This window comes from Chionomys nivalis, chromosome 2 (genome assembly GCF_950005125.1).
Source record: "Chionomys nivalis chromosome 2, mChiNiv1.1, whole genome shotgun sequence".
NCBI lineage: Eukaryota > Metazoa > Chordata > Mammalia > Rodentia > Cricetidae > Chionomys > Chionomys nivalis.
This window is the reverse complement of record NC_080087.1, coordinates 132,338,887-132,361,320: the sequence shown is the minus strand read 5'-3', so window position 1 is coordinate 132,361,320 and position 22,434 is coordinate 132,338,887. Positions and strand designations below refer to the sequence as shown.

General features: G+C 45.1%; 1 protein-coding gene across 3 annotated transcripts in view; it reads right to left on the bottom strand.

Moving 5' to 3' along the window:
* Positions 1-209: 209 nt before the first annotated feature.
* The window catches only part of Klf7 (KLF transcription factor 7), an 87,755-nt gene continuing 65,530 nt past the window's right edge, over positions 210-22,434 (bottom strand). For all 3 annotated transcript variants that reach the window (XM_057762040.1, XM_057762041.1, XM_057762042.1), the window contains exons 3-4: positions 12,556-12,679; positions 210-6,394 (exon numbers count right to left, since the gene is read on the bottom strand). In XM_057762040.1, coding sequence (XP_057618023.1) covers positions 6,343-6,394; positions 12,556-12,679 — 176 coding nt within the window. In that variant the 3' untranslated portion in view covers positions 210-6,342. The remainder of the gene's footprint in view (positions 6,395-12,555; positions 12,680-22,434) is intronic.

Here is a 22,434-nt window from a genome sequence, read left to right as displayed (position 1 = left end):
ACACAGAGAGAGAGAGAGGGAGGGAGAGAGAGAGAGAGAGAGAGAGAGAGAGAGAGAGAGAGAGAGAGGAGAGAGACACCTTTTTCCTCCCCTTCCCCAAGAAAGAAAAGTTATATGAAGATTATGAGGAGCCATTTGTATCTCCTTGATGATATTTTCCCTAATGAAATGAGTTGATGGAGACTCCAGTGAACCATCCCAAGGCCAAACACATTCTACTGTTTATTACACATATTACATTCTTAAATAAAAATGCGTCACATAACATTTTTGCATAGATATCTTACAATATACCAATTTAAAAAAGAATTATGAAACAGACCAGTAACAAAAATAAATTTTTTCTTCATTAATAATTTTGTAACATTAACATACCACCATCATATAATACAAATAATAGTTTTAAATCTTAAGACTTTTGTACAGCAAAAAAACTTGACAAAGTAATATATTTATATATATATATAAAAAGCTTAAAAAAAATAAAATGTCAAAAAAAGGCATAACCGAGGGCTATAAGACTGGGTACTTCTGTGATATATTATAAATACCAGAGAAGGCCTGAGAGAATGTGACGGGGAGGTGGGGGGGAGGGGAGGGGCTGGGAGCAAGTCTTTCCAAACACGCTTGTTAGACACGTCCGGCAAAACGAAAATGTATAGTGCAAAATTAAATTTCTTCAAGCAACTGTGAAGAAGATAATAGAGAGTAGAAATAAAAGTCATGGTGGCCGGGGAGGCATGTGTTATGAGCAGGGATGCCGGTGCAGGGGTGTGGTGGTGAGGGAAGGGAGGGAGGGAGGCTCCAAAGACATTAAACATTTATTTTTGCCTCTGTGCTAGCAAGGAGATCTTGGCCCTAACAGGTGTGTTTTCCCTCCCTGGAATGGAGCAGAAGTGAAAATGAGAGAAATCGAACTGTCTGAGTTTGGGTTAGGAAATGCATGCTGGGAAACAAAACTAAGAACCATCCATGAGCCCCCGAGTCTTCAGGACCCGATTTACAGAAAGTGTTCTGCCTCTGGTCCCGAGGGCTAGGATTAAAATGTCCCCTCTCCCCACCCACTGCTCCTCCCCTGTACAAGGAACTAACTCCCAGTGGTGTGGTTTTTTATTCACTGGCGTTATAAGCATTCATCCCCCCAAAAGAGATTAGGCACTGGTGGCTACCCCTCTTATACCTCAGGAGCCTGTTTTCCTTCTGTGAAGGTACGGTAGGTACATGTGCACACCCAGGAAGGCGTGTGCACACACACCACCCTCATTATTCTGACGTGGGGTCCTTTTTATGGCAGTAGACAGAAGCTGGGGTCAGAGCTCACAGTTGAAAAAAATCGTATAAACGGTCCCCAACCAAGAACACATCAACCTTCCCTCGTGACCACAGAGAGGGAGCCCTGTTTTGAAAGAGTATATCTTGTTAGGGATATTTCTGAAGTAACAGCCTGGATTTCACTCTTGTTTTGGATACCTGTTTCCCGAGGACTTACATGCAGATAAGAACACCTGAAGAATACAGTACTATATCGAAAGGATGCACATAAAGTTAACTGCAGCTTAGTCGTCCCCTTTCTGGGATCTGGTAGAGGAACCAGGAGAGGAGACTTAAGTGTTGAAAACAAGAAACCCTGAAGCCCCAGGCATTAGTGATGAGACACATTTCATAGAAACAGATTTTGCTTTCTTTGACATATTTCTGTTGTCCATCTCAAAAGCTTCCAAAGATCCTCAAAGAGAAAAAGAGGCCACCAGAAAGGCAGCAAACTATACTCAGGCTGGGCCCCCAAGTTCCAAATTAAACAAGCATCATCCATGTTCCCGAACTGCAACCTGGGCACTCAGAACTAAGTATCCGCCTGGCCCAGCTTCTGCCGCTTCTAGAAAGCTTGAGGGAAAGCTTTTGTTAATTTATTTCAGCCAGGTACTACATCCTAAATTTCCACTCGGCCAATATTTTGGGTGCAAGATTTCAGCCATATGTTGACATGAGGGCTTTCGTTTCTTTGTTTTTAAAGGGGAGAAAGCAGACTGATTTGTGTACTCAAATGGGCCGTCTGCTCCTCACCTTTGTCCTTTTGGAGGAACGCACACAAAAGAGGAGTAAAAGTTGTTTTTACATTGACATTATAAAATGATCAAGAAGTCATCACCCAGAACTCTTAAGAACCATTGCTGAGGTTAGCACTGGCAATGTGTTTCTTTGGGCTTTCCCAGGGGAGGAGGCAGGAGTGGAGGCTGCAGGCAGGAAGTTCTGAATGCATGGGTGAGCCCCCAACTCCAACCCCAGTTGTTTTCCCTTGAATGCAAATAGACAGGGATCATTTGGAAGCTTAGCCCATATTCAAGTCCCCAAATAAGCTCTTCTCTGATTTCAAAGAAGATTTAAAAAAACAAAAACCAAACAAACAAAAAACCCCTAAGAACCCATTCTGCTCATCAGGCATGAGGTCGGCTGTCTTTTTACCCTGTTATCATCAGGCAATCGAAGATGGAAGAGGGTAGAGGAGGTGTGCGTGGGGAGGTGATGGCAGGGAGAGGGGTGTTGGGAGGATTTTATGAAGGAATTTGGAAAGGAAGGGGTAAATGGCCAGCATGAAGGTCATTTTGGGGTCTCCAATATTTTTACAAAAATGCAGCTTTATCATGGAATCCAAACATCTCTTTTTTTCTGGACCAAATGCTCATCACCATGAGCATGAAACTGGGCCAGTGAGCCGACAGTGGGACCGGAGGCCAGAAGCAAGGAGCAGCATAACAAAGTCAGGTCTCCACATCCCTGACGTTGTGTGGACGAGAAAGAGGCGTCACTTGAAGCAAAGGAAATCGCCGGTGGCTTAGAAACACATCTTCTACACAGCCAACTCTGGACCCTGGATAGAGCCCTCAAGAGGACAGCCTATGACACACTCTGCCAGGCCTGTCCTTTCAAATTTTAGACCCCTTGGACTGTTAGGAGGTAATGTTTTAAACTCTGAAAGAGATTTTGTGATTGAAATGTCCATTACGTCATTCTAGATAACCAGTCCTCTTGGGAGCAAAATATGTTGAGGTGTTTTTCTTGGAAAACCTGCTCTCCCCTCCCCCCGAGAGGTTTCAAGAGACCACCTCTGCAATTTGAGAAAGGACAGATGGTTTCTCCACAAACCTATTTCCAAAATGTCCAAGGGCTGCCCGCTTCATGCTGTAGACTAAATATTCTCCACAGGTGTCCACGGGGCTAGAGAAGAGGTTCAAAGCCAAGCGCTTAGCACCCACCAAATTCTCAGGCCGATTCCCACAGTCAACAAAGGACTCTGAAGCAAGCAAGCACCATCATGGCATCTCAGTGCACCATGCTCCAAGAGGGCAGGAGCAGATGACAGAGGACCTCACTGATACAAAAGAGAAATTACCAAACATTTCAGACACCAGAGAGGACCAAGGAGCCTTTGTTCTGCCACATTCAAATGAAACCACAGACGACAAGAGGGACGAATAGCAGTGATTACTCTTTTGTATATTTTTTTCACTTTTTTCTTTTTCTTTTTTTTTTTTTTCCTTTTCTTTTCTTTTTAAATAGAGCCTTGCAATGGTCAGTACAAAATTTAAATTAAGCACTATAAACCTTAGTAATAACATTTTGAGAGCAAGAGCAGCCCCAGCCTTGGAGAGAACATCTGTGAATCGTGACAGCCACGGCTTAATGCCATCCCTGGCGTGTGCGTGCATTCATGCTAGAGGCTGCTGGAGAAGGAAAAAAAGGAACAAACCAACAAAATCTGGGTAAAGTTTCATCTAGTGCACTGACTGGAGGCGCTACAGTTCAATACAGCTGAGGTTCAAGGTCCCTCACACATCCTTCACCCAAAGAGGATGCACCGCACATTCAAATATAATCCCATGGTGTGCCCTGATGGACTGGCTGCAAAATGCACTCCAATGTAGTAGAGATTGAGATTGTCAGTAAGCAGAGCTCCAGGAAGTAAGTCATGTCCGCTTTTAAATCTTTGGAATAAAACAGATTTCTATTTTCTTTAATACCCTCCAACTAACATATACATAATTGCTTCTGGCAAATGGAATGTGTGTGTGTGTGTGTGTGTGTCTGAGTGCGCACGTGTGTGTTTTAGGGTGCTTTCCTTTCTTTTTTTTTTATTATTTATTTTTGGTCTAAATTGAAACAACAAAGTAAAAGAAGAAAGAAAATTCTAAAGGCCAGACCTCGAAATGCTCCAAGTGTCCCACTGGAAGCTACAGCACTTGTGACAAGGAGGTCCTTTCACTCTCAGGCGAGTAGATTCAACATCTCAGTGAAACAAAAGCTGTAGAAAGCTGAGAACCCAAGTGCCCAGGATCTTGAAGGTTGCTGTCATGTGTGTTTGTGTTGCTTATATTATTATTATTATTTCCTTTAAAAGACTTCAGTTTTGCATCCCAAGTATGTATGGGGTGGCACTTTAACAGTCAGTGAGTGAAGCAGTCAGAGGAAGGCAGGAGGGAGCCGGCTGGTATGAAGGAGCAGCCACCATGTGTGGACCAAATGCCATTTTGTCTGTTAGACATGTCTTGAAGGGATGGTCCCAGAATATACAAAATATACAATCTGCCCTAATAACCACCCCGCTTGCTTGCATAGGACATTTTATGGTCCTAAAGGCAGTCTTTGGAGTTTAGGCCAGTGCCAGCTAGCTGAGAATTCAGGAAGATAGAGACCAACATTGGGTGTATGTGTGTGAGAGGCAGGTGAGCAATATAACCCCTTGGAGTCAGCTTTTGGAGTAAATATGAGGCCTCTGTTGATCCTGGGTGCTTTAGGTCACAAGTCATGGTGGGCCTAGCCAAAAGAACCAGCTCTCCCTCCCCCAAAGAAAGCCCCCTATCCCCCTAGACACATCACAAGAGAGACACTTCCATCCTTCCGTAAACGGACAACCTTCATTCCCACAATGGCATGTTGGAGAATGTATTTAACAAGTGGGTACCACGAGCTCAGTGGGTAAGAGGGAAGGAATGGGATGATGTTTTGTGATGCCTCTCGACTTGGAAGGCATCCTCAGATTCCCCACTCCTGGAAAAGAGTGATATTTTTGGCTTTTTTGTCAGGTCATAACCCAGAGTTAGATTAAATATGCAGCTGCCCTTGGAGACTAGCGACATCTACGCTGTAACTGGTTCTAGGGTAGCCATGACAGCACAGGAGCTGCTCCCTGTGAGCGGAGGTCACCACGCCTCAAGGAGGGAGGAGAGAACTGGGATGTCCCGTCTGATTGGCTGCTTCGAGAGCTGGACATCCAGGTGCTGCGAGAGTCCCGGAGAGGTTTAGTCCATGGAGAAAAGATAAAACATTTAAGCTTCCAAATAAGCTTTTTTTCAAGTTTCCGTTAGCAAAAAATCAGAGAGATTAAAAAGAAAAAAATCTAGCACTGGCAAGAAGGTGAGGCTCAAGGGGTACACTGTGACTTGTCATCAAGGACTTTATTCTCTTGGCCACTTTGCAGTCATGCTAGAAGTCTCCAGAATCCCTAGTGCATATGATGTGCGAGAGTCAAAAAGATAAGAAAAGAAAACTCCTCCCTTGAGAGTGAAGTCTAGAGAGATGCAGGCCAGAGAGGTGTAAGATGGGAATCCACAGGCTGCTGCCGCTAAGCCGTTGGTACCGACTCAAAAGAGCTCAAGGGTCCTAAGGAGAACCCAAACCAAACGACAGTTCTGGGAGGAAGCGTGACGCACGGAATAGCAGGACTTTTCACACACAAAGGACAAATAAACCAGGAGTTAAGTTTGGCTACCAAACTGCAATTTGGTTTGCTAGGTCAATTCCCCCAACTATTTAAAAAGAAATGTTAGTGCTACACGTACGCAACCGGGAGAAGTTGAATTCTCTTATAACGTTGCACTGAGAAGCAAAGTTACATAAGCCCCTCGCACTGCCGGCCGCCATGGAGACATCCATGTTTGTCTGGTTGCTTTCTTTCCATTGGCAAGAGCGGGAAGTAATTCCAATAGGGGTGGAGTCAGCAGCCAGTGCCTTGCTGAGTTCACCTGGCTTCTTCTTCCTCGTCTTCTACCATCTGGCTAGGGCAAGGCATAAGAAATACACATATATACTTTAAATATAGTTGAGTGCATGACAGTGGGTCTGTGTGTGGGTCTGTGTGTGAGGGTGTATGTATGTGTGCGTGTACATATGTGTACACAGAGGTTTGTAAGCAAGAACTTTCTTCTGCGAGGCAGTGCTCCCCGCCTGAAGTCCAGGCCTCTGCCTCAGGGCATCTCCTTCAGACACTGGCTGATGCCATGGCAACTCTGGACTTTATGGTGTTTGTTGTTGTTGTTGTTGACTCTTGTTTTTGTTTTGTTTTGTTTAGATATGTCTCTTCATGTGGAGAGCAAGATGGTCAGACCTGGAGAAACACCTAGAACAATAAACAATAGGCATGTTAGAGAGGCCCAGTTGCTTCTGTCACTTTACCAAATGGTCAGTCTTAAAGAGAGACCACACCCATGAATTATGGAAAGATGAAGAAGTGTACTGGAGGAGTCCCTAGGGTTAAACTGCTCCAGTTCAAACCCAAGCTCTTCCAGTAGCTGTGGGGCTGACAGATGCTCACTGCAGCTCACAGCCTTGCTCGCAGGATTAAACCAAACCAGTGTTAGAATATCACATCACATGGATTAAGATGTCAATGCACACTAACTGTTCTAATCATAACTATAATTATAATCGAAGATGCTTTCAGAACGTACATCACGCTCATACACTGTAAATACAGTAACGAATAATTGGCTTGTATCATCATCAGCTGGCGGAGCACTGATGTTTCGACACCCAGACTGCAGTCTCAAGCTTTACAATGAGAGCCCAGGAATGTAGTATACCTGTCATTCCCACAGGCTCACACAGGTATAATACATACACAACAGGGCAGAGAATGGAGAACGGTGTTCACAGACCGAGGAGTATGTAGGCACTGTGCCAGCGTACTCTCAACACTACCCTACTGGCGTCCATCAGTCTGGGTTTATGCGTCTGTCTGTTTCTGTGTGTGTTAAAGAGCTGGGCTGAGGCTACATAGGTGGGAGGAGTGAGTGGAATGGAGATGGGACTGAGGCTTTTGGACCAACACTTGGCGCTTAAGTTCTATAACCAAGCGCCTTCCTTGGCAGACGCTATAGTCATCTTTACTGATAGTAGACACATGACAGTCTCTCGGGTAGAAACCCTTTCACGCTCTCAGTCGTCTAAAGTTGACCTTCCTTCAAAGGTGAAAGCTATGGCAGCAGTGATTGCTAAGCAACAGTCACACGGCCCACAGAAGCCAAAGGAAGGCAGGTCTTAGTTGTTGAAATTACTGGAAGAGAGACATTCACCCTCGACTGGGAATGCTGAATTGTTGTGAGATGAGCTTGGAGCTGCCTATACTGCAGCTGTGGAAAAGCCGACTGGAGAAGGAAGCGGGCAGAGAAAAGGGTGAAAGGAGAGAAATCTGAGAACTTGGATTGAACCAGCCTTAAAGGCAAACCGAATTGCACTTCTGACAATTATCTGAGCTAACAGATAACCTTTTTTTTTTTTTGGTTTTTTTTTTTTTTTTTTTTTTTTTTTCAAGACAGGGTTTCTCTGTGGTTTTGGAGCCTGTCCTGGAACTAGCTCTTGTAGACCAGGCTGGTCTCGAACTCACAGAGATCCGCCTGCCTCTGCCTCCCAAGTGCTGGGATTAAAGGCGTGCGCCACCACCGCCCGGCTACAGATAACCTTTTAAACTAACTCCAGTTTAACCCTGGCTGTGTGCCCTCCCTTTCTCCCTCTTTCCGTAAGCCAGCCTCTGCCTTGCCTATGAAAACATTCCTAGGCATCCCTGTAGCCTGAGATAGCCCTATCACTCAAAACCCTTGTTAGAACATTAGTAAGCTACCCACTCAGGTTTGCAGAATTTCCGGTCCAAAGCAAGACTTTCTTATGTTTGTTCATTCTTAAAACAAACAAACAAACAAACAAACCCAAATTCACCCTGACCCCAACAGTCTCTACATCCTCTGTCTGTGTCCAGTCCTTAAATAAGTACACACCCAAAACAGGACCTAAGGAGATGATGTGAAATAAGACAGAAAGACAATGAAAAACTTACAGAATGAGAGAATTACAGCAGGAAACAATCTAACGCAATGATACCTGAACAACAGCCCCAGCCCCAGCAGCTTAGTTTAGGCCCTAATTTGGAGGGAGGGAGCTACCTAGGCAGTCCCTCTGAACTAACTCTGAAGCAGTTTTGACTTACTATAGAACAGCAATACAGCTAACTAATCTGTAGGAACTCAGTTTTTAACCTGCACAATTCCATACTGTCATGGGCCTGTCGTCTCTCCTTCCTTCTCTCCCTGCCTCCCCTGACTTTTTTCTAGCACCTACAGGCTGCCCACACCATTTCTGGAGACTCTATCCCTCCCCTCCATCATCAAAGCACAGTCTTTAAAATGGAAGAGGGGGTTGAAAGAGGCAGAGCAGCTTTGAAAATGGAGGACTGGAGTCTCCAACAATGAGTATGGGCAGCTTCTAGATCCTGGAAAAGGGCAAGAAATAGACCCCCCCCCCCCGAAAAAAAACCTCTGAGGTAGAATGTAGGCTGCCAAAGGAAGGATTTTGCAATGTAAATAAACACAAGACATCTGTGGTCGCAGGTGGCCACACCAACCAGAACATCAACCCAAAGGATCAGTGGTTAGGGTGGAATTAGGACCTGAGAGAAAACAACAGAGCAGGCTCTTGGAATCCAGGGCACGTGGGGATTTGAACTGGTGAAATGAGGAGGGACCTCTTTGCTTTCCTTCTCAGGTCCTGGGCACATATCTCTGCTATGCAATGTTATTCAGTCACCCGTATCCAGCTTTCCATTTGCTTCTACTATGGCAGGACATCTAGACATATATGTTCAAGTCTACCCTTATCCTCCAATCTTTCAGGAAAAAAGCCAAGTCCTTTTGCCTGGTATGAAGTACAGCTGCGTGCCAAGTGACCCAAACAAGCATCTTCATTTGCTTAAATTCCAGGAAATGTCTGATATTTAGACTCAGACCAGATTCCTCAACATTAAGGTTTCCACTCAAATTCAATATACCAGGTTAGGTACTTAGTCAAGATGAATTTATATTTATCAATTTATACTTCCTGAGCTCTGCATAGAAAGAGAAAAGAGGAGTAGATAAACTGAGCATCTAGAAGGGCATCTTAAATGTCAGTCATTTTAAGGTTCCCACACCCCAGGAGGTATTCATGACACAGTAGCCTAGTGACTACATAACAAGGTCTTTAGTGATTGGAATCGGTACATTGCAGAGGACTAGTCATTCTCACTTACAGTCGGGGCACTCTGAATGTATGCTAAGCCAACTGCAACCCTCTAGAGGACTTGGTGGCTGACCTAACTGTTTTTATCACCTAAGGGTGTACTACTATAGAACTAAAACGCTCACCCTCAACTATCTAAGACCGTTTATGACCACCTTGGTAGCAGGCCCACCGGGATTCTACCAGCCTGCTCCCTGTAGAACTGGAGCTCTGATTATCCCCATCACTAGCCTCGTGCACTTTACGCTGAGACAGGACCTGTCCCTCTGGCACGGATCACTTGTCGGGCTACAGAAGGCTCTGTCGGATGCTGAGGATGTGATACAGTCCTCACTGGTTTTCTCTCCAACCTGAACCTGAAGCCTGGAGTCACAAAACTCAAGTGTCCTTGGGGCCAGGCAGGGAAAGTATGTAAGCACACCGAGCCTAGTCTAACAAATGCACAACACTCCAGGACTGCCTCTTTCCACGTGTGAAAAGGCAGTACGTATGAAGAAATAGTGCTCCTTGTGAGAGGAAATATCACAGGAAGTAGGATAATACCAGACAACCAATGCCGTGCTTTCACGGTGGAGAGGCAACAGAGAGTGGTGGGGACAGTACAAAAGCAATCGCCATGACAACGTCTAGGAATAGGAGCCTGTGGTGGTCAGGTACAATTGTTCTAGATAAAACTACATTTTAAGTAGGAGCAAAGGAAGCAAATAAATTTAATTACTTCGTGTATTTTTAAAACTCACACACACAAAATAAAAGCGTACATTATACATGGTGTATGTTTAAGAAAAGGGAGGCTAAACCTCATTGAGTCTCTACAGAAAAGGGGTTGAACTGCACAACGTCTGAGGCAAGGAACAATGCATTCACACACACTGTGAAGCCAACAGGACACAGGATCCTGCTAGCAGCTGTAGATATCCTCAATGTCCAAAGGTCAAAGTCTCCTAAGGAATGGCAGCTCCCATCACTGGGGACTTTCATCTGCTCTGGGTCCTCACGACAGCTCTCAGACCTGTCTATTCTTAGCACCCTAAGTGGTGAAATTGGAGGTACTGCTTGTCATGAGACGCACTAGCGAGTTCCCGCCCTTATTCCTGAGGTTGACCTAGGGCATAGGGCTCTGGTCTACTCAAATTCCCTCAGCACCACCGAATCTGTGCCATCGACACAACAAACTCCACCTCCAAAGGCCACAGTGCATTTTGATGAGGAAAAGAAAGCAAATGACTCACCAGATTTCCCATCACCGCTCTCTCCCTCACACCCAGCAGGCTGGGAATATTTTTCCGCATCAGTCACACAAGTGGATGACTGACCGCTAATGGATCAAGTCAGGAACTCCTCAGTTGAGTTGACCTGGCAATTTCCTCCTAAGTGCTCACTGGCCGCTTCTAAGCACGAGGACAAGCCATAATGCCACCATCTCCAAGTCAACCTCAACACCCTCAAGAAATGGGCAGGGTACCTCTGCCACTGCGCTGACAACTCACAAAGATTCATCTTCATCCCAGGAAGTAACAGTGGGAAGCTCTTCACAGGCCTGTGGGCAGAGCCAACACCCACCTATAGGCTTCTTTATCAGCCAGGGCTGGGGAGGACTCAACCGGGATATGGGAATCGAGGTTGGAGATGGTGCCAAACACAGAGACACTGACTGGGACACGCTGAAGAAAAAAGAGGCTGCACTCCTGAGGCCTTCTAGGAAAAGGAATGGCTGTGGAACAAGGGCCACTTCCTGGGTTGCAGACACAGCTCTCCAGGCAGTAGAAGACAATAGCCCTGAGAGGCACACTTCCTCAGGCCTGGGGGGAGGTTATCTCTGCCTCCAGGAGGCGCGGGATCTTTATTTAGTTCTTAGAGTACAGAGATAAGAGGAAAATAGCCTCTTCCGGAAGAATGGGGGAGGAAACGGAGAACTGTCCTTTGTAAGCTTGGGCTAACTTGGCAGAGCACGGACTTCCCATCTCTGTTCTGCTCTCCAAGCTTGCAAACCCTCAGAGGAAGGTCTAGCCAGTGGGAGATGCAGGCGTAGAGCACAGGGACTGGGAGACGCAGGAAGTGAGAGAGATCTCATTTCCTCCCAAGGACAGCCAGGCCTGGGTGGACATCCTGCTCCCCCTCCTGCCATCCTGCAAGCCTCTGTCCAAAGCCGAGGAGCCCTGAGGCTTTCAGGGGCTTTTATTGTATTAGAAGCATTTTTCTCATCATAACTGAGACCTTTAGTATTGCATTAAAAAGATGGTTAATTTTCTTAAGCTTCCTTTTAAACACAGAAATAGGATTAGAAGGATAACATGCTCAGATGCAAGCCCATTATTTGATTATGTCTAAACCTAATCCTGCCTTCACCTTGGCCTGCAGAGTCTCCATTTTGGGGTTTATCGGCTGATAATGCCAGGGCTGTCAGATGCTGTTACTCGGCTACTATATGTTGCTACGTGATCCTTCCACTATCAAATGCTGAAGGTTTGAAATTGAATTAAGGGTGAGTTGGGGGAGTATTGCCGTCTTTGGACCCTTAAGCATATTTTCATCGAGGAAGGAATAGTCCAGATGCCCAAAGACCAGGCCTTTCCTGTAGTAAACCATTTCCAATACTGCTTCAGAGAAAAGTCTTGGAAATCAGTCTTTCTCCCATGAATCAACCTTTTCTTCCCTTTGCTATGAAAGATGAGGAAAGGTGGTATGGATGATAATAAAAAGATCAAAGGGCAACCACGATGAGACATTCTATTCCCTCTTCCAGTACACTGTAATTCTCTCTCCCACCACCTCTGTGCGAGCCAGTGTTGATGTCTTGTTTGTACCCAGGGACCAGCACTTGTTTAAGGCCAATTCAGAGTAAATTTTTTTTTTTTTTGGTTTTTCGAGACAGGGTTTCTCTGTGGTTTTGGAGCCTGTCCTGGAACTAGCTCTTGTAGACCAGGCTGGTCTCGAACTCACAGAGATCCACCTGCCTCTGCCTCCCAAGTGCTGGGATTAAAGGCGTGCGCCACCACCGCCCGGCCAGAGTAAATATTGTGCAACCAAATCAAGAACCTGAATTTAGACCACGTACGAGCATGCTGCATCTCACTTTTTTAAAGCAGTACAGAAGTAGAAGGCATTGCTAGTGCCGTGGAGCTGGGTGTGAAACAGGCCTGTGACTAGTCCCACCTCATACGTGTGGATCACCCTCCAACCTACTGCGCCATCTTCCTCCTCAGTCCAGCAGCTTCTAAGTGGCCTTACCTGTCGCAGTGGTTGCACTTAAAGGGCTTTGCACCTGTGTGTTTCCTGTAGTGCCTTGTGAGCTCATCGCTCCGTGCAAAACGCCACTCGCATCCTTCCCATGAGCACTTGTAAGGCTTCTCACCTGCAGAAGACACGGAAGGACCATGGTCAGCAAGGAAGGACTTCACGCCTGTTCAGCTTCTGCTACCTGGTGGTCAGTATCAGAAAATGGCCTCTCAGATCATTGTAGGTAGACTATGTTCCCTAATATAGAATGCCTATATAAATATTTATATGTGCGTGTGTGCGCGCGCGTGCGTGTGTGCGCGCGCGTGCGTGTGCGTGTGCGTTGTGTGTGTGGTGTGGTGTGTGTATATGTGTGCGTGTGTGTGTACATGTGTGTGTGCGTGTGTGTGTGTGCGTGTGTGTATGCGTGTGTGTGTGTGCCTCCTGGTGTTGTTTTCGTTTCCTTCTTTTTTTAACCTTCAAAAGTGGCTTTACATGATCTTCGGTTCTGGGGCTGTCATTTCAGTTCCCAGAGTCAGGGCATTTCCTTCAACTGGTGAGGAATCAATTTTTATGTATTTTCTATTCCGCGGAGCACTCTGAGCCTCGTGGTCCAAGCAGAAAGGAAATGTGCTATTTTCATCCGAACCACAAATGCTTCTAATTCTATTTTTCTCAAGAACCTGCAGTAAATTACCATTTCAGTCTTTTTTGTCTCTCCCTTCCCTGCCTCTTTCCCCGCAACCCATAGCCAGGTAGTTAAGTGATGAGAGACACCTCTCAGGCTCCCAGAACAGTGTTCCTTCCAGTAAATGTGACTGGTCGGACAGACGGCAGGATCTCATCTGAGAGAAAGACAAAACTCACTTCCCAGTTCCTGGCATTCATGGGGAAAGCTCCCAGAGGTCCTAGCTGGGAGGTTCCCATGACTCAGTGGCTCTCTTCTAGAGTGTTCGCACTGGATAGCATATACATCATCACAAAATAATGCAGAAGCCGATTTGTAGAGCAAGCTTTAGCCACAGAGAAGCTGCTGAGGAACATGAAATCCGAGCACTGTGCTCAAGCGACCTTTTCACAAGAGTTATTACAGATGGAGGAGTATGTAAGAAAACGTGCATGACTTTGCCTGGGGCTTTTTTTTTTTAAAAAAAACCCATCATATCTGTCATCAAATAGGACAAATATTTATCCTTCTAACTATATAATGAGCTGATCCTCATTAAGTAGAAAAATGTTTAAAACCCCAAATGAAATCATGACATGGAGGCCCTGCCACCGAAAGGCAGGTGAGTGCAGTGGTTTGGGACTCAAAGTCAATCTTCCTGGGGTCCCATCTTTAACCACAGGCAAGGGTGATTAATCTTGGGTGGCTGTCTAACCTTGGGCAAGTTAGGCATGTTTTCTCAGAGATAACAATAGTGTGTACCTCTAAAAGGTTTGCAAAAATTAACAATATAGCTTACATACTACGAATTAATTAGAAACAGTAGCAGGCAAATGGGAGACTCACATTATTACTAAACATTATAAAGTATACGATTTGAGGGCCAGGCTCACTAAAGTGCTTGATGCGTAAGCACGGGCACACAAATAAGCATCCTGACACCCATGGGAAACAGCTGCGTACAGCTGTGCACACCCGCAACCCCGGCACTAGAGTGAGACAAGCTGATCCCTGGCATTCTTGACCAGCCAGTTAGCTTAACCATGCCAGGGAGCCCCAGGTTCACTGAGAGATCATCTCAAAAACCAAAGTGGAACATGATGGAAGAAGACACCTGATGCTGACCTCTGGCCTCTGTGTTCATGAGCACACATCTGCATGCACACACAGACACAGCTACAAGAGCACACACATCACACACACACTCACACACACATGTTTCAGGCTACAGAGGCTACCCATCCAAAGTACGATGGATACAACCATCTTTCTGCATTTTCAAAAGCTACGTCTCCCAGCACGCATTTAAGAAAACATTACTAGTTACAGTACCATTTCCCTTTAAACTTGACTAAAAAGTGCTCACAGTTCTCTATTTTTATCACTTGAAATCAAATCAAACATGCTTGAAATTCTCCACCCCTCCCCCGTTGTTTTTTTTTTTGTGTGTGTGTGTGTGACCTGGTTTCTCTGTGTAGCCTTCACTGTCCTAGACCTCTTTCTGTAGACCAGGATGGCCATGAACTCACAGAGATCTGCCTGCCTCTGCCCCCACCCCCCAGTGCTGGGATTAAAGGTATGAGGCTCCACCACCCACCCATGCTTGAGATTCTTACTTCATTAAATTGTTGCCCAAGTAAGCTTTGCAAGACACAAATTTCTCTCAAAGGGAACCAAGAGTACAAGGAAGCCTAGGAGAAAGGATTCATTTATGGAAGTGTGTGTGCAGCAAGCAATATTGGGTTTACCTTACTGATAACTCCTGATGTGAAAAGGACATACTTGCTGCAGAGAAGCGTGAAGATTTCCCCTCAGCTTGTGAGTCAGCACACCTGTGAATTCATTACTCAGTGCCTCTATCCATTCAATGGGAGTCAGTGGACTTATTAGTAAATCTGTTTTAAAATAAGCTATGGTACGTACAACAGATTTCATGGGCCAGGTACCTTGTGAATAGCCAATGAACGTCAATTCTTCCCCTAGTTTCTGTGTTTGCAGGAACTGCTTGGGAGGAAGGCCTAATCAGATGTCAATTTAAAAAGCACCGAGAGCTCATGACTCCAGACAGGCAAGGCTGGAGCCAATATGGTCACCTTCAATGCTGAGAAACAAGGAGACAGTCCACGTTATGGTAGCTATTCAGTATGTGGATGGAGAAAAGACCAGAGTGTTCTTCAGGTACATTCAGAACGAGAGGGATGCCCTAGGAAAGGAAGCTATCCCTACCCCCATCCCGTGACCTGTTTGAAAGACTAGTGGGCATCAGCTACTTAATGTCGTGGATCATGCAAAAATACATATGTAAATATGAACAAGGCACCTAAGTGCTCAAAAATTCAAAATGCCTTCCAGTCCCAAAGACCTTCAAATAATAATAATAACAACAACAACAATACTAATAAATCTAAAGGCCGAAATTTCCTAGTTCCAGGAACTAAGCATGGTCAAATGACAACAAGGAGCTGAGGAAATACTATGAATCCCACAGCCACAACCAATATCCACCGCGCCAGATCAATGTCGCCCTGGAACTGGCTGGTCCAGCAGTGCTAATCATGTTAGAAGGGGTCCAAAAAGGACAGAGAAGAAAGGAAACAGAAGCAGGGGCACTTAGGGTTTTTGTTTTTCTCATTTCAAAGTGTTCGGTTTTCTTTTGCTGAATTCTTTTAACTGTTTTGTTTCTTAAATTAAATTTCAGTTATTTTCCCCCAAATATTGCAGCTGCCTGGCTTGTTCCCTGCACACACCAGTTGTCTTACGCAGGAGGGTTCAGAGCCCTGGGGCTGTGACTCTGGCAGCAGGGTACAGTGAGACAGCCTAGGCCTGATGCGGCTCAGGGTCATTCTCCCTGCACTGTCTTGGCTGTGGTCAGGCACGAGTGCAAAGGACATCTGAGTCACGTTACATTACGGTGACTCACTGACCTGGTTTTTGGTTTTAGGTTTGTTTTTCTCAATGTCTAATCAGTTTATCTTCAAGTTACCATTCCTGCAAATACTCATTAATGAGAAAATTTTAGTAATCATAAGAGAATTCAGCAAAATGAAGGGGCTGTGCCTGAACACAGGACTCAGAGGAGGAGCAGAAAAGACACACGGAGTTGCAGATACGCCTTCTCATCAGGACCAGGAATCAGGCTGCTGTACCTCCACATTCTGGGCCCAGATCCTTAAGTTGGTCTATACTGGTGAGGCAGGTCTGTAAAATTCTTGTTAGCATTTTCACCGTGGTCAGGATAGCTTCTCCATAGACTCTAACATCTCACTAGATCTGAGGTGTGGACCCACCGAGACCTAAAAGGCATGAATTCGTACCCTACTGGTCCTACCTAAAGCAAAGTCTGCTCATTTCATGAAAGGCTTAATCTTCTTTCTATATAAAGGAATTTCCATGTTTGGAATAAGAAAATAACTTTAATGAGAAAAAGGGGGGGGAGGGAAGGGAGAAAGAAGGATAGGAGTGGGGGTAGGAGGGAGGTGGGTGGAGAGGAAGGAAGAGAGAGGGGGAAGTATAAGGTAAAAGAGGGGGAGGAAGAAGAGGAAGGAGAGGAAAGAGAAGGAAGGTGGATGAGGAAGAGGGAGAAGACCAGAGGGATGGTAGCGGCCTAGGAAAGCTGTGACCCAGTTCTTCTCCCTACCTGGCCTTCGCATTCACCATGACTTCCTCCTCCAGGGCATAAAAATGAAGCAGATGGCAGCTGAGGGACACCGAGAATGGCTATACCATTCATCCACTGCACCCCAAGAGTGAACAAAAATGTCCAGGTGAAGGGCGTTTGAGACAGACAGATTAAGAGACACATAAAGCATTAGGTCTAGAGTCCTCAGTGGATCACAGAGCAGAGGCAGGCGTACACCTCCCAGAGGCGACTGCACACCCAGCTACTATGCGCCCAGCTCCCAGTGCAGGAAGGAGAGCACCCTTCACAACCCCCGGATCTCAGTTTGAATATCAAGAACCACTTTGCCTGCCTGGCAAGCACATCACAAACCTTGTTTCCCTGGGGGAGACATGCCACCTCAGAGGTGATTTACTGCTGGATGAGGGCTCTTAAGGAGAGGTGAGGGTGCCTGAAAAACACAACTGACATTTATCGAGGTTGAATTACAGCAAGAATTCACACGCTCCCACAAAATGGATCTGAAATGGAGTGTGCTCTAAAGCAGCATGGCATTTTCTCGGCTTCTCACAGGGCCACTCCCCCTAAACTGCAACTGGCAGGCCTGATGGATCAAAAAACAGTGTCATAAATACTTTCTGACCATGCAGTCCAAACACATGTAGATTTATTCATGAATTATATAAATGTACTAAAGTCCTAGCATGCTAGGATATTGTAAAGCCTATATTCAACAGAGCAATCGTTAAAAAGAATGAGGGCAAATTAAATATAAATCAAGTCATACATTATTCTTCTTGCACTCAAAAAGATTGTAAATTAAATATAAATAAAAGTTATACATTTTTTTTCCCTCTTGCACTCAAAAAGATGGAGTTGCACAGCCCAGCTTCTAAGGCCAGGGTCCTGGAAGGCAAAGAGAGGCAGCTGCTCTAGCTCCACGCTACTGATCTGCTTCTGTTCCTGGCCCTTACAGTTTAATTCTTCACAGAAACCTTTGAAAATTCAAACCACAGCATGTGTCTCTTTCAGGGCACCTTGACATACCCACACAATCGGCTTCTTTGACATTCTATGGGTTTTGTCTTAAGCATCTGAAAACCTTTTTCTGAGGGCTGGGGAGATGGCTCAGTAGGTGACATGAGGACTTGAATTTGGAACCCCAGCATCCACATTTAAAACAGCAAGCATTGTGCCACACACCTATAATCTCCGAGCTAGGTGGGTGGAGACAGGATGCCTGAAACTCACGGGCTAGCCAGCCTAGCAAAACCAGTGAGCTCAGGTTCAGTGAGCGACTGTCTCAAAGCAAATGAGGTAGAAAATAATAGAAACTGAAGAACTTCACATGCATGCACACACATGTGTGCATGCATGCCTGCACCCCCACATGCCCCCACATACCCCCACACATCCCCACACACCATTTTCTGTGAAAGGTAACAACAGACTACACCAGGCTACCATAACCATTCCCACCTCAAATAAGGTTAAAATGAAATACAAATGTTTAGTTGTTCTCCATCATTCTCAGAAAAAGTCGCAAGTCTACAGAGCCCTACAGTGTGCATTTAGCATGACCTGAATCCTGACCACCTTTCTCATCAACCAGCCTCCCCTTCCAGGAATCGCCATCTTGCCGGCAGCTCTGCTTCTTAAAGGCACTTCTACCTCAGGGCCTCTGTATGCTCTGGCTCTTGTTCCTTCATACAGCTCTTCATTCAGCTTCTGGCTCAAAGGAGCCCTACCCTCATTAGCCTCTGAGGAAAAGCAGGTGATGGGGGACTCAGAGGCACACACTGCAATCTTAGCATGTGGGAGGTGGAAGGAGGCAGGAGGATGCAGAATTCAAAGCCAGCCGTGTCTCTAAATAAGATGAAATAAAAGACAAAGTGCACGCTGTCCCTCTCACTTGGAAATGAGACGCCACAGTGCTGGTGTGTGCCATGTTGGAAATGAGACCACGTGGGGCTGGTGTGTGCCATGTTGGAAACGAGACGGCATGGTGCTGGTGTGTGCCGTGTTAAAAATGAGACCGCGTGGGGCTGGTGTGTGCCATGTTGGAAATGAGACCACGTGGGGCTGGTGTGTGCCATGTTGGAAACGAGATGGCACGGTGCTGGTGCGTGCCTTGGCATTAGTGTGCTACTGTCCCCTTTCTCTGTGAGACTGTCAGTTTCAGGCAAAGCATCCATGTACAGCTCCGAGTGTGCAGTAGAACACACTACATTAATATTGATGATGATGATGATGATAAATTCTTCAAACATACTGCATCTTCACTGTTAACAAAGACTGGAGTCCACACAGGACCAAGAAAGCTGGGGTGAATTCTAATCCCTTGCTGGTTTAAGAGGTAAAATGTGTGCATGGCTGTTTAAATCTGTCATTCTTCTTGGAAGTGGACTAAATGTAATTGCTTCACCACCACAGGCCACTTCCCCATTTCCATCTCTTTCCCATCTCTCAGAGAAAAAAAAAAGGCATCCTGACCACTTTCATCTCACACCTAGGACCTGGGCCTTCTGAAAAACTGCCCCCTGGAAAGTGGAGCGCATGGACCTAGGAAGTCCAGTTCTAAAGGCTGCCTTTGGGGCTGGACTGGAGAGCATCCGTGATGGAGCAGATGCACCGAGTTTCAAGTTCACCTTTAAGATACAGATGGGAGCAGGAAATATGAGCAGGAAGCAGAATTGTGCATGCAAGGATTTTAAAAGACCCTTGGAAATGAGCAGTGTGCACGCAAATTTTCTAAATCCACTTCCTGATCTGCAGAACGTCATTTTGAATCCATGTCTTAAAAGAAGGAGAACTTTGACATGGTTAGAGGTCTGAAAAGGCTAATTTAAATCTTTGCTTACTTGTGATGTGATTACTAGGCATCCTGGTACATCAGGCTCCATTCCTTTCAGGACTTGGATTAAGAACACGGATATTTCTCAGATCAGGAAATGGAGAGGATGGGAAATACTGCAATGGGTTCATTTTTTTTTTCATTTAAGGACAACCAAAGGCCATCAGCACAGACCCACCAATTGCTTTCACATCCCACTCAACAGCACTAAAGACTACAGTGTTGTACGTAGGGAATGAATCATCAGGAGAGGCAATGCCATGAAACTTTCCTAATACCAGAAACAGAACAACAAGCAAACTAGCTGGTCCTACCAGCTTAGGCTGTAGGTACCAGTACCAAGTTATTGATGGGCTCCGCTTTGGAAAATTGCCCAGGTTTCTCTTTGATTCCAGTTATATCTTAAGTAGTTTCTCTTCTTTTCCAATAAAGGATTGGCTGACTGATGGAATCTAAGACAAAGACTGCACCTGCCCAGAATAGCGAAAGCATCTCCAATAGCTACTACATAAAATAGCGTCTTTGCTAATCTGGACTTCATGTTGTTTTTACCATTCACCTGTTACTCCCTCACCCAAGGCCTTCCAGGCACTAGGACCCAAACTACTGCATTTACACAAAGCATTTATCCATTTTCAGGGCAAATTACTATCTATTGTTTTTTAAAATTTATTCTTCAAACAGTTATAAAGCAATGGCCATCTTAGGTTAGCTGAACTCTCCATAGCCTGAGTATCTACTTTAAGATGGCTGTTCAAAAGTAAGCAAGTGAAATCACAACCTCAAAGACAGATAGGTCCTACTTCAGAACATGGAGAGAGATGGGAAGGGTTCTGGCTTCCTCTCATAGGCTCTGATATCGGTGCAGAGCACAAGCTGCATGTGGTTGCGCACAACTGAAAGGCTCTAGGGGAGCTAAGAACTACAAGCTATAGTTGTAAAATGCACCTTAGAAACTGAAGCAGTAGAAAATGCTTTGTGCTCTTAGCGGACTACACTCACAACTGAAAGTTTAACACCCGGATTCAGACATGCCATCAAAAGTAATACATACTAGATTTTAAAGACCCACTCTAAAAGGAGTGGAAAATATGACATATTAATACATTTTTAACATCGATTTTATGTTATCATATTTGTGTGCATTGTTTTATATACTATATGTTGCTAAAATTAACTTTACCTGTTTCTCTTTTACTTTTTGGCAGTGTTTTGTTGAAGCTGAGCAAGAATTCTGCAACTAAGCTAACCTCTCCCCCCAACCTTCTTTTTACACAGATAAAATAAGAGATTGTCTTTGTGGCATACATATATTTCTGTTCTCAACTGAACTTCACAAGTTTCAGACCAACTCAACCTTAAAGGTCCATCCTCCCGAATGTGACGACAGTTCTTCCCATGTCTAGCCCATGGCTTTAGACCCACGGTTGGCATTTCCATGTTCTGACCTGTGGGAGAAGCAAGCTTGCTCCCACACTGAGAAACCTGCACGAATTCTCAACTCTAAGAGGCTGTGAAGAGAGAGACTTGGTAGCCCCATTCAGTTATTCTACTTTGGTGCATCCTCAAACTTACTCCTTTCTTCTCCTTCTTTCCCCCTTCTCTTTCTACTCCTCCCTCTTCCTCTTGCCTCTTATTTCTCTGTCTAGAAGGCTCTGGCAAACTCCCCAAATGTACCAGCAACCCTCCCTCGTTGGTGGATTCTCCTTGTTGTTACAATGGGTTTGACTGCCTGAGTTATCCTTCTATGCAGTCTGCTTTGAGACTCTCTGGGCATGCCTTCATTGGAAGTCTGCTCAAGCGACAGTCAAGCCAGGATGTCAAGGTGAAGGCAGTAAACGTGTGGAAAGAAGGAAACTCTGTACGTTTAAACCACACCATGTGGTAAGGGCATGGGAACACATCCTTGGAGCATTTAAAAAATGTTTATCCAAAGACTCAAAGAACACTTCTCTGATCTCCCAAATTTAATAGGTGGACAGTCTCCTCTTCGCCAGAGAGTAAGTTTCACTGAGGTCAGGATCCATGATTAATTTATTCCCTTTATTCACAGAGCATAGCATAAACTTCCCCTACCTCTCTCTCTCTCTCTCTCTCTCTCTCTCTCTCTCTCTCTCTCTCTCTCTGTGTGTGTGTGTGTGTGTGTGTGTGTGCGTGCGTGCTTATTCACAGACACATACACAACGGAAGCAGTATAAAATATTTTAGACTCTTTGTAGGACTACATTAACTTAAACCAATGAAAGTTTAACATGTGTATTATGGCATTAACATCTATATGTTAATTTTGACATGTTCAACTATATATATATCCACAAAGTACAATAAGAAGTCCAAAATAATTACTATTTTTTTTGTGGTTTTTATCTCCCATAGTAACCTCTCTTGCCATGGATAATCTCCTATTGCAGGAGTTTTTTTCACTTCAGTTTGCATTAGAGTCCCCTTAAGGTCTAGGGAAAAAAAAAAAACAGTTGAACTGCACCCAGAGTGTCTGACTCACTAGAGGAAGACTCAAGAATCTGTGTGTCTAGCAAATTCCTAGTCAATGCTTCACAAACCATTGTTCCAAAGGGGGAAGTGGATCATACCTTTGTCATATAATAACAGTGTGTCCTCGGAGTCAGTCACCAGAGTCCATGGGCTGGAGAGATGGCTCAGCAGGCAAAAGCACTACCTAGGCACGCCAAGAGCCTGATGACTGAGCTCAACTTCCTGAACCCGTGTGAGAACGCCTAGATGTGGCAGCGT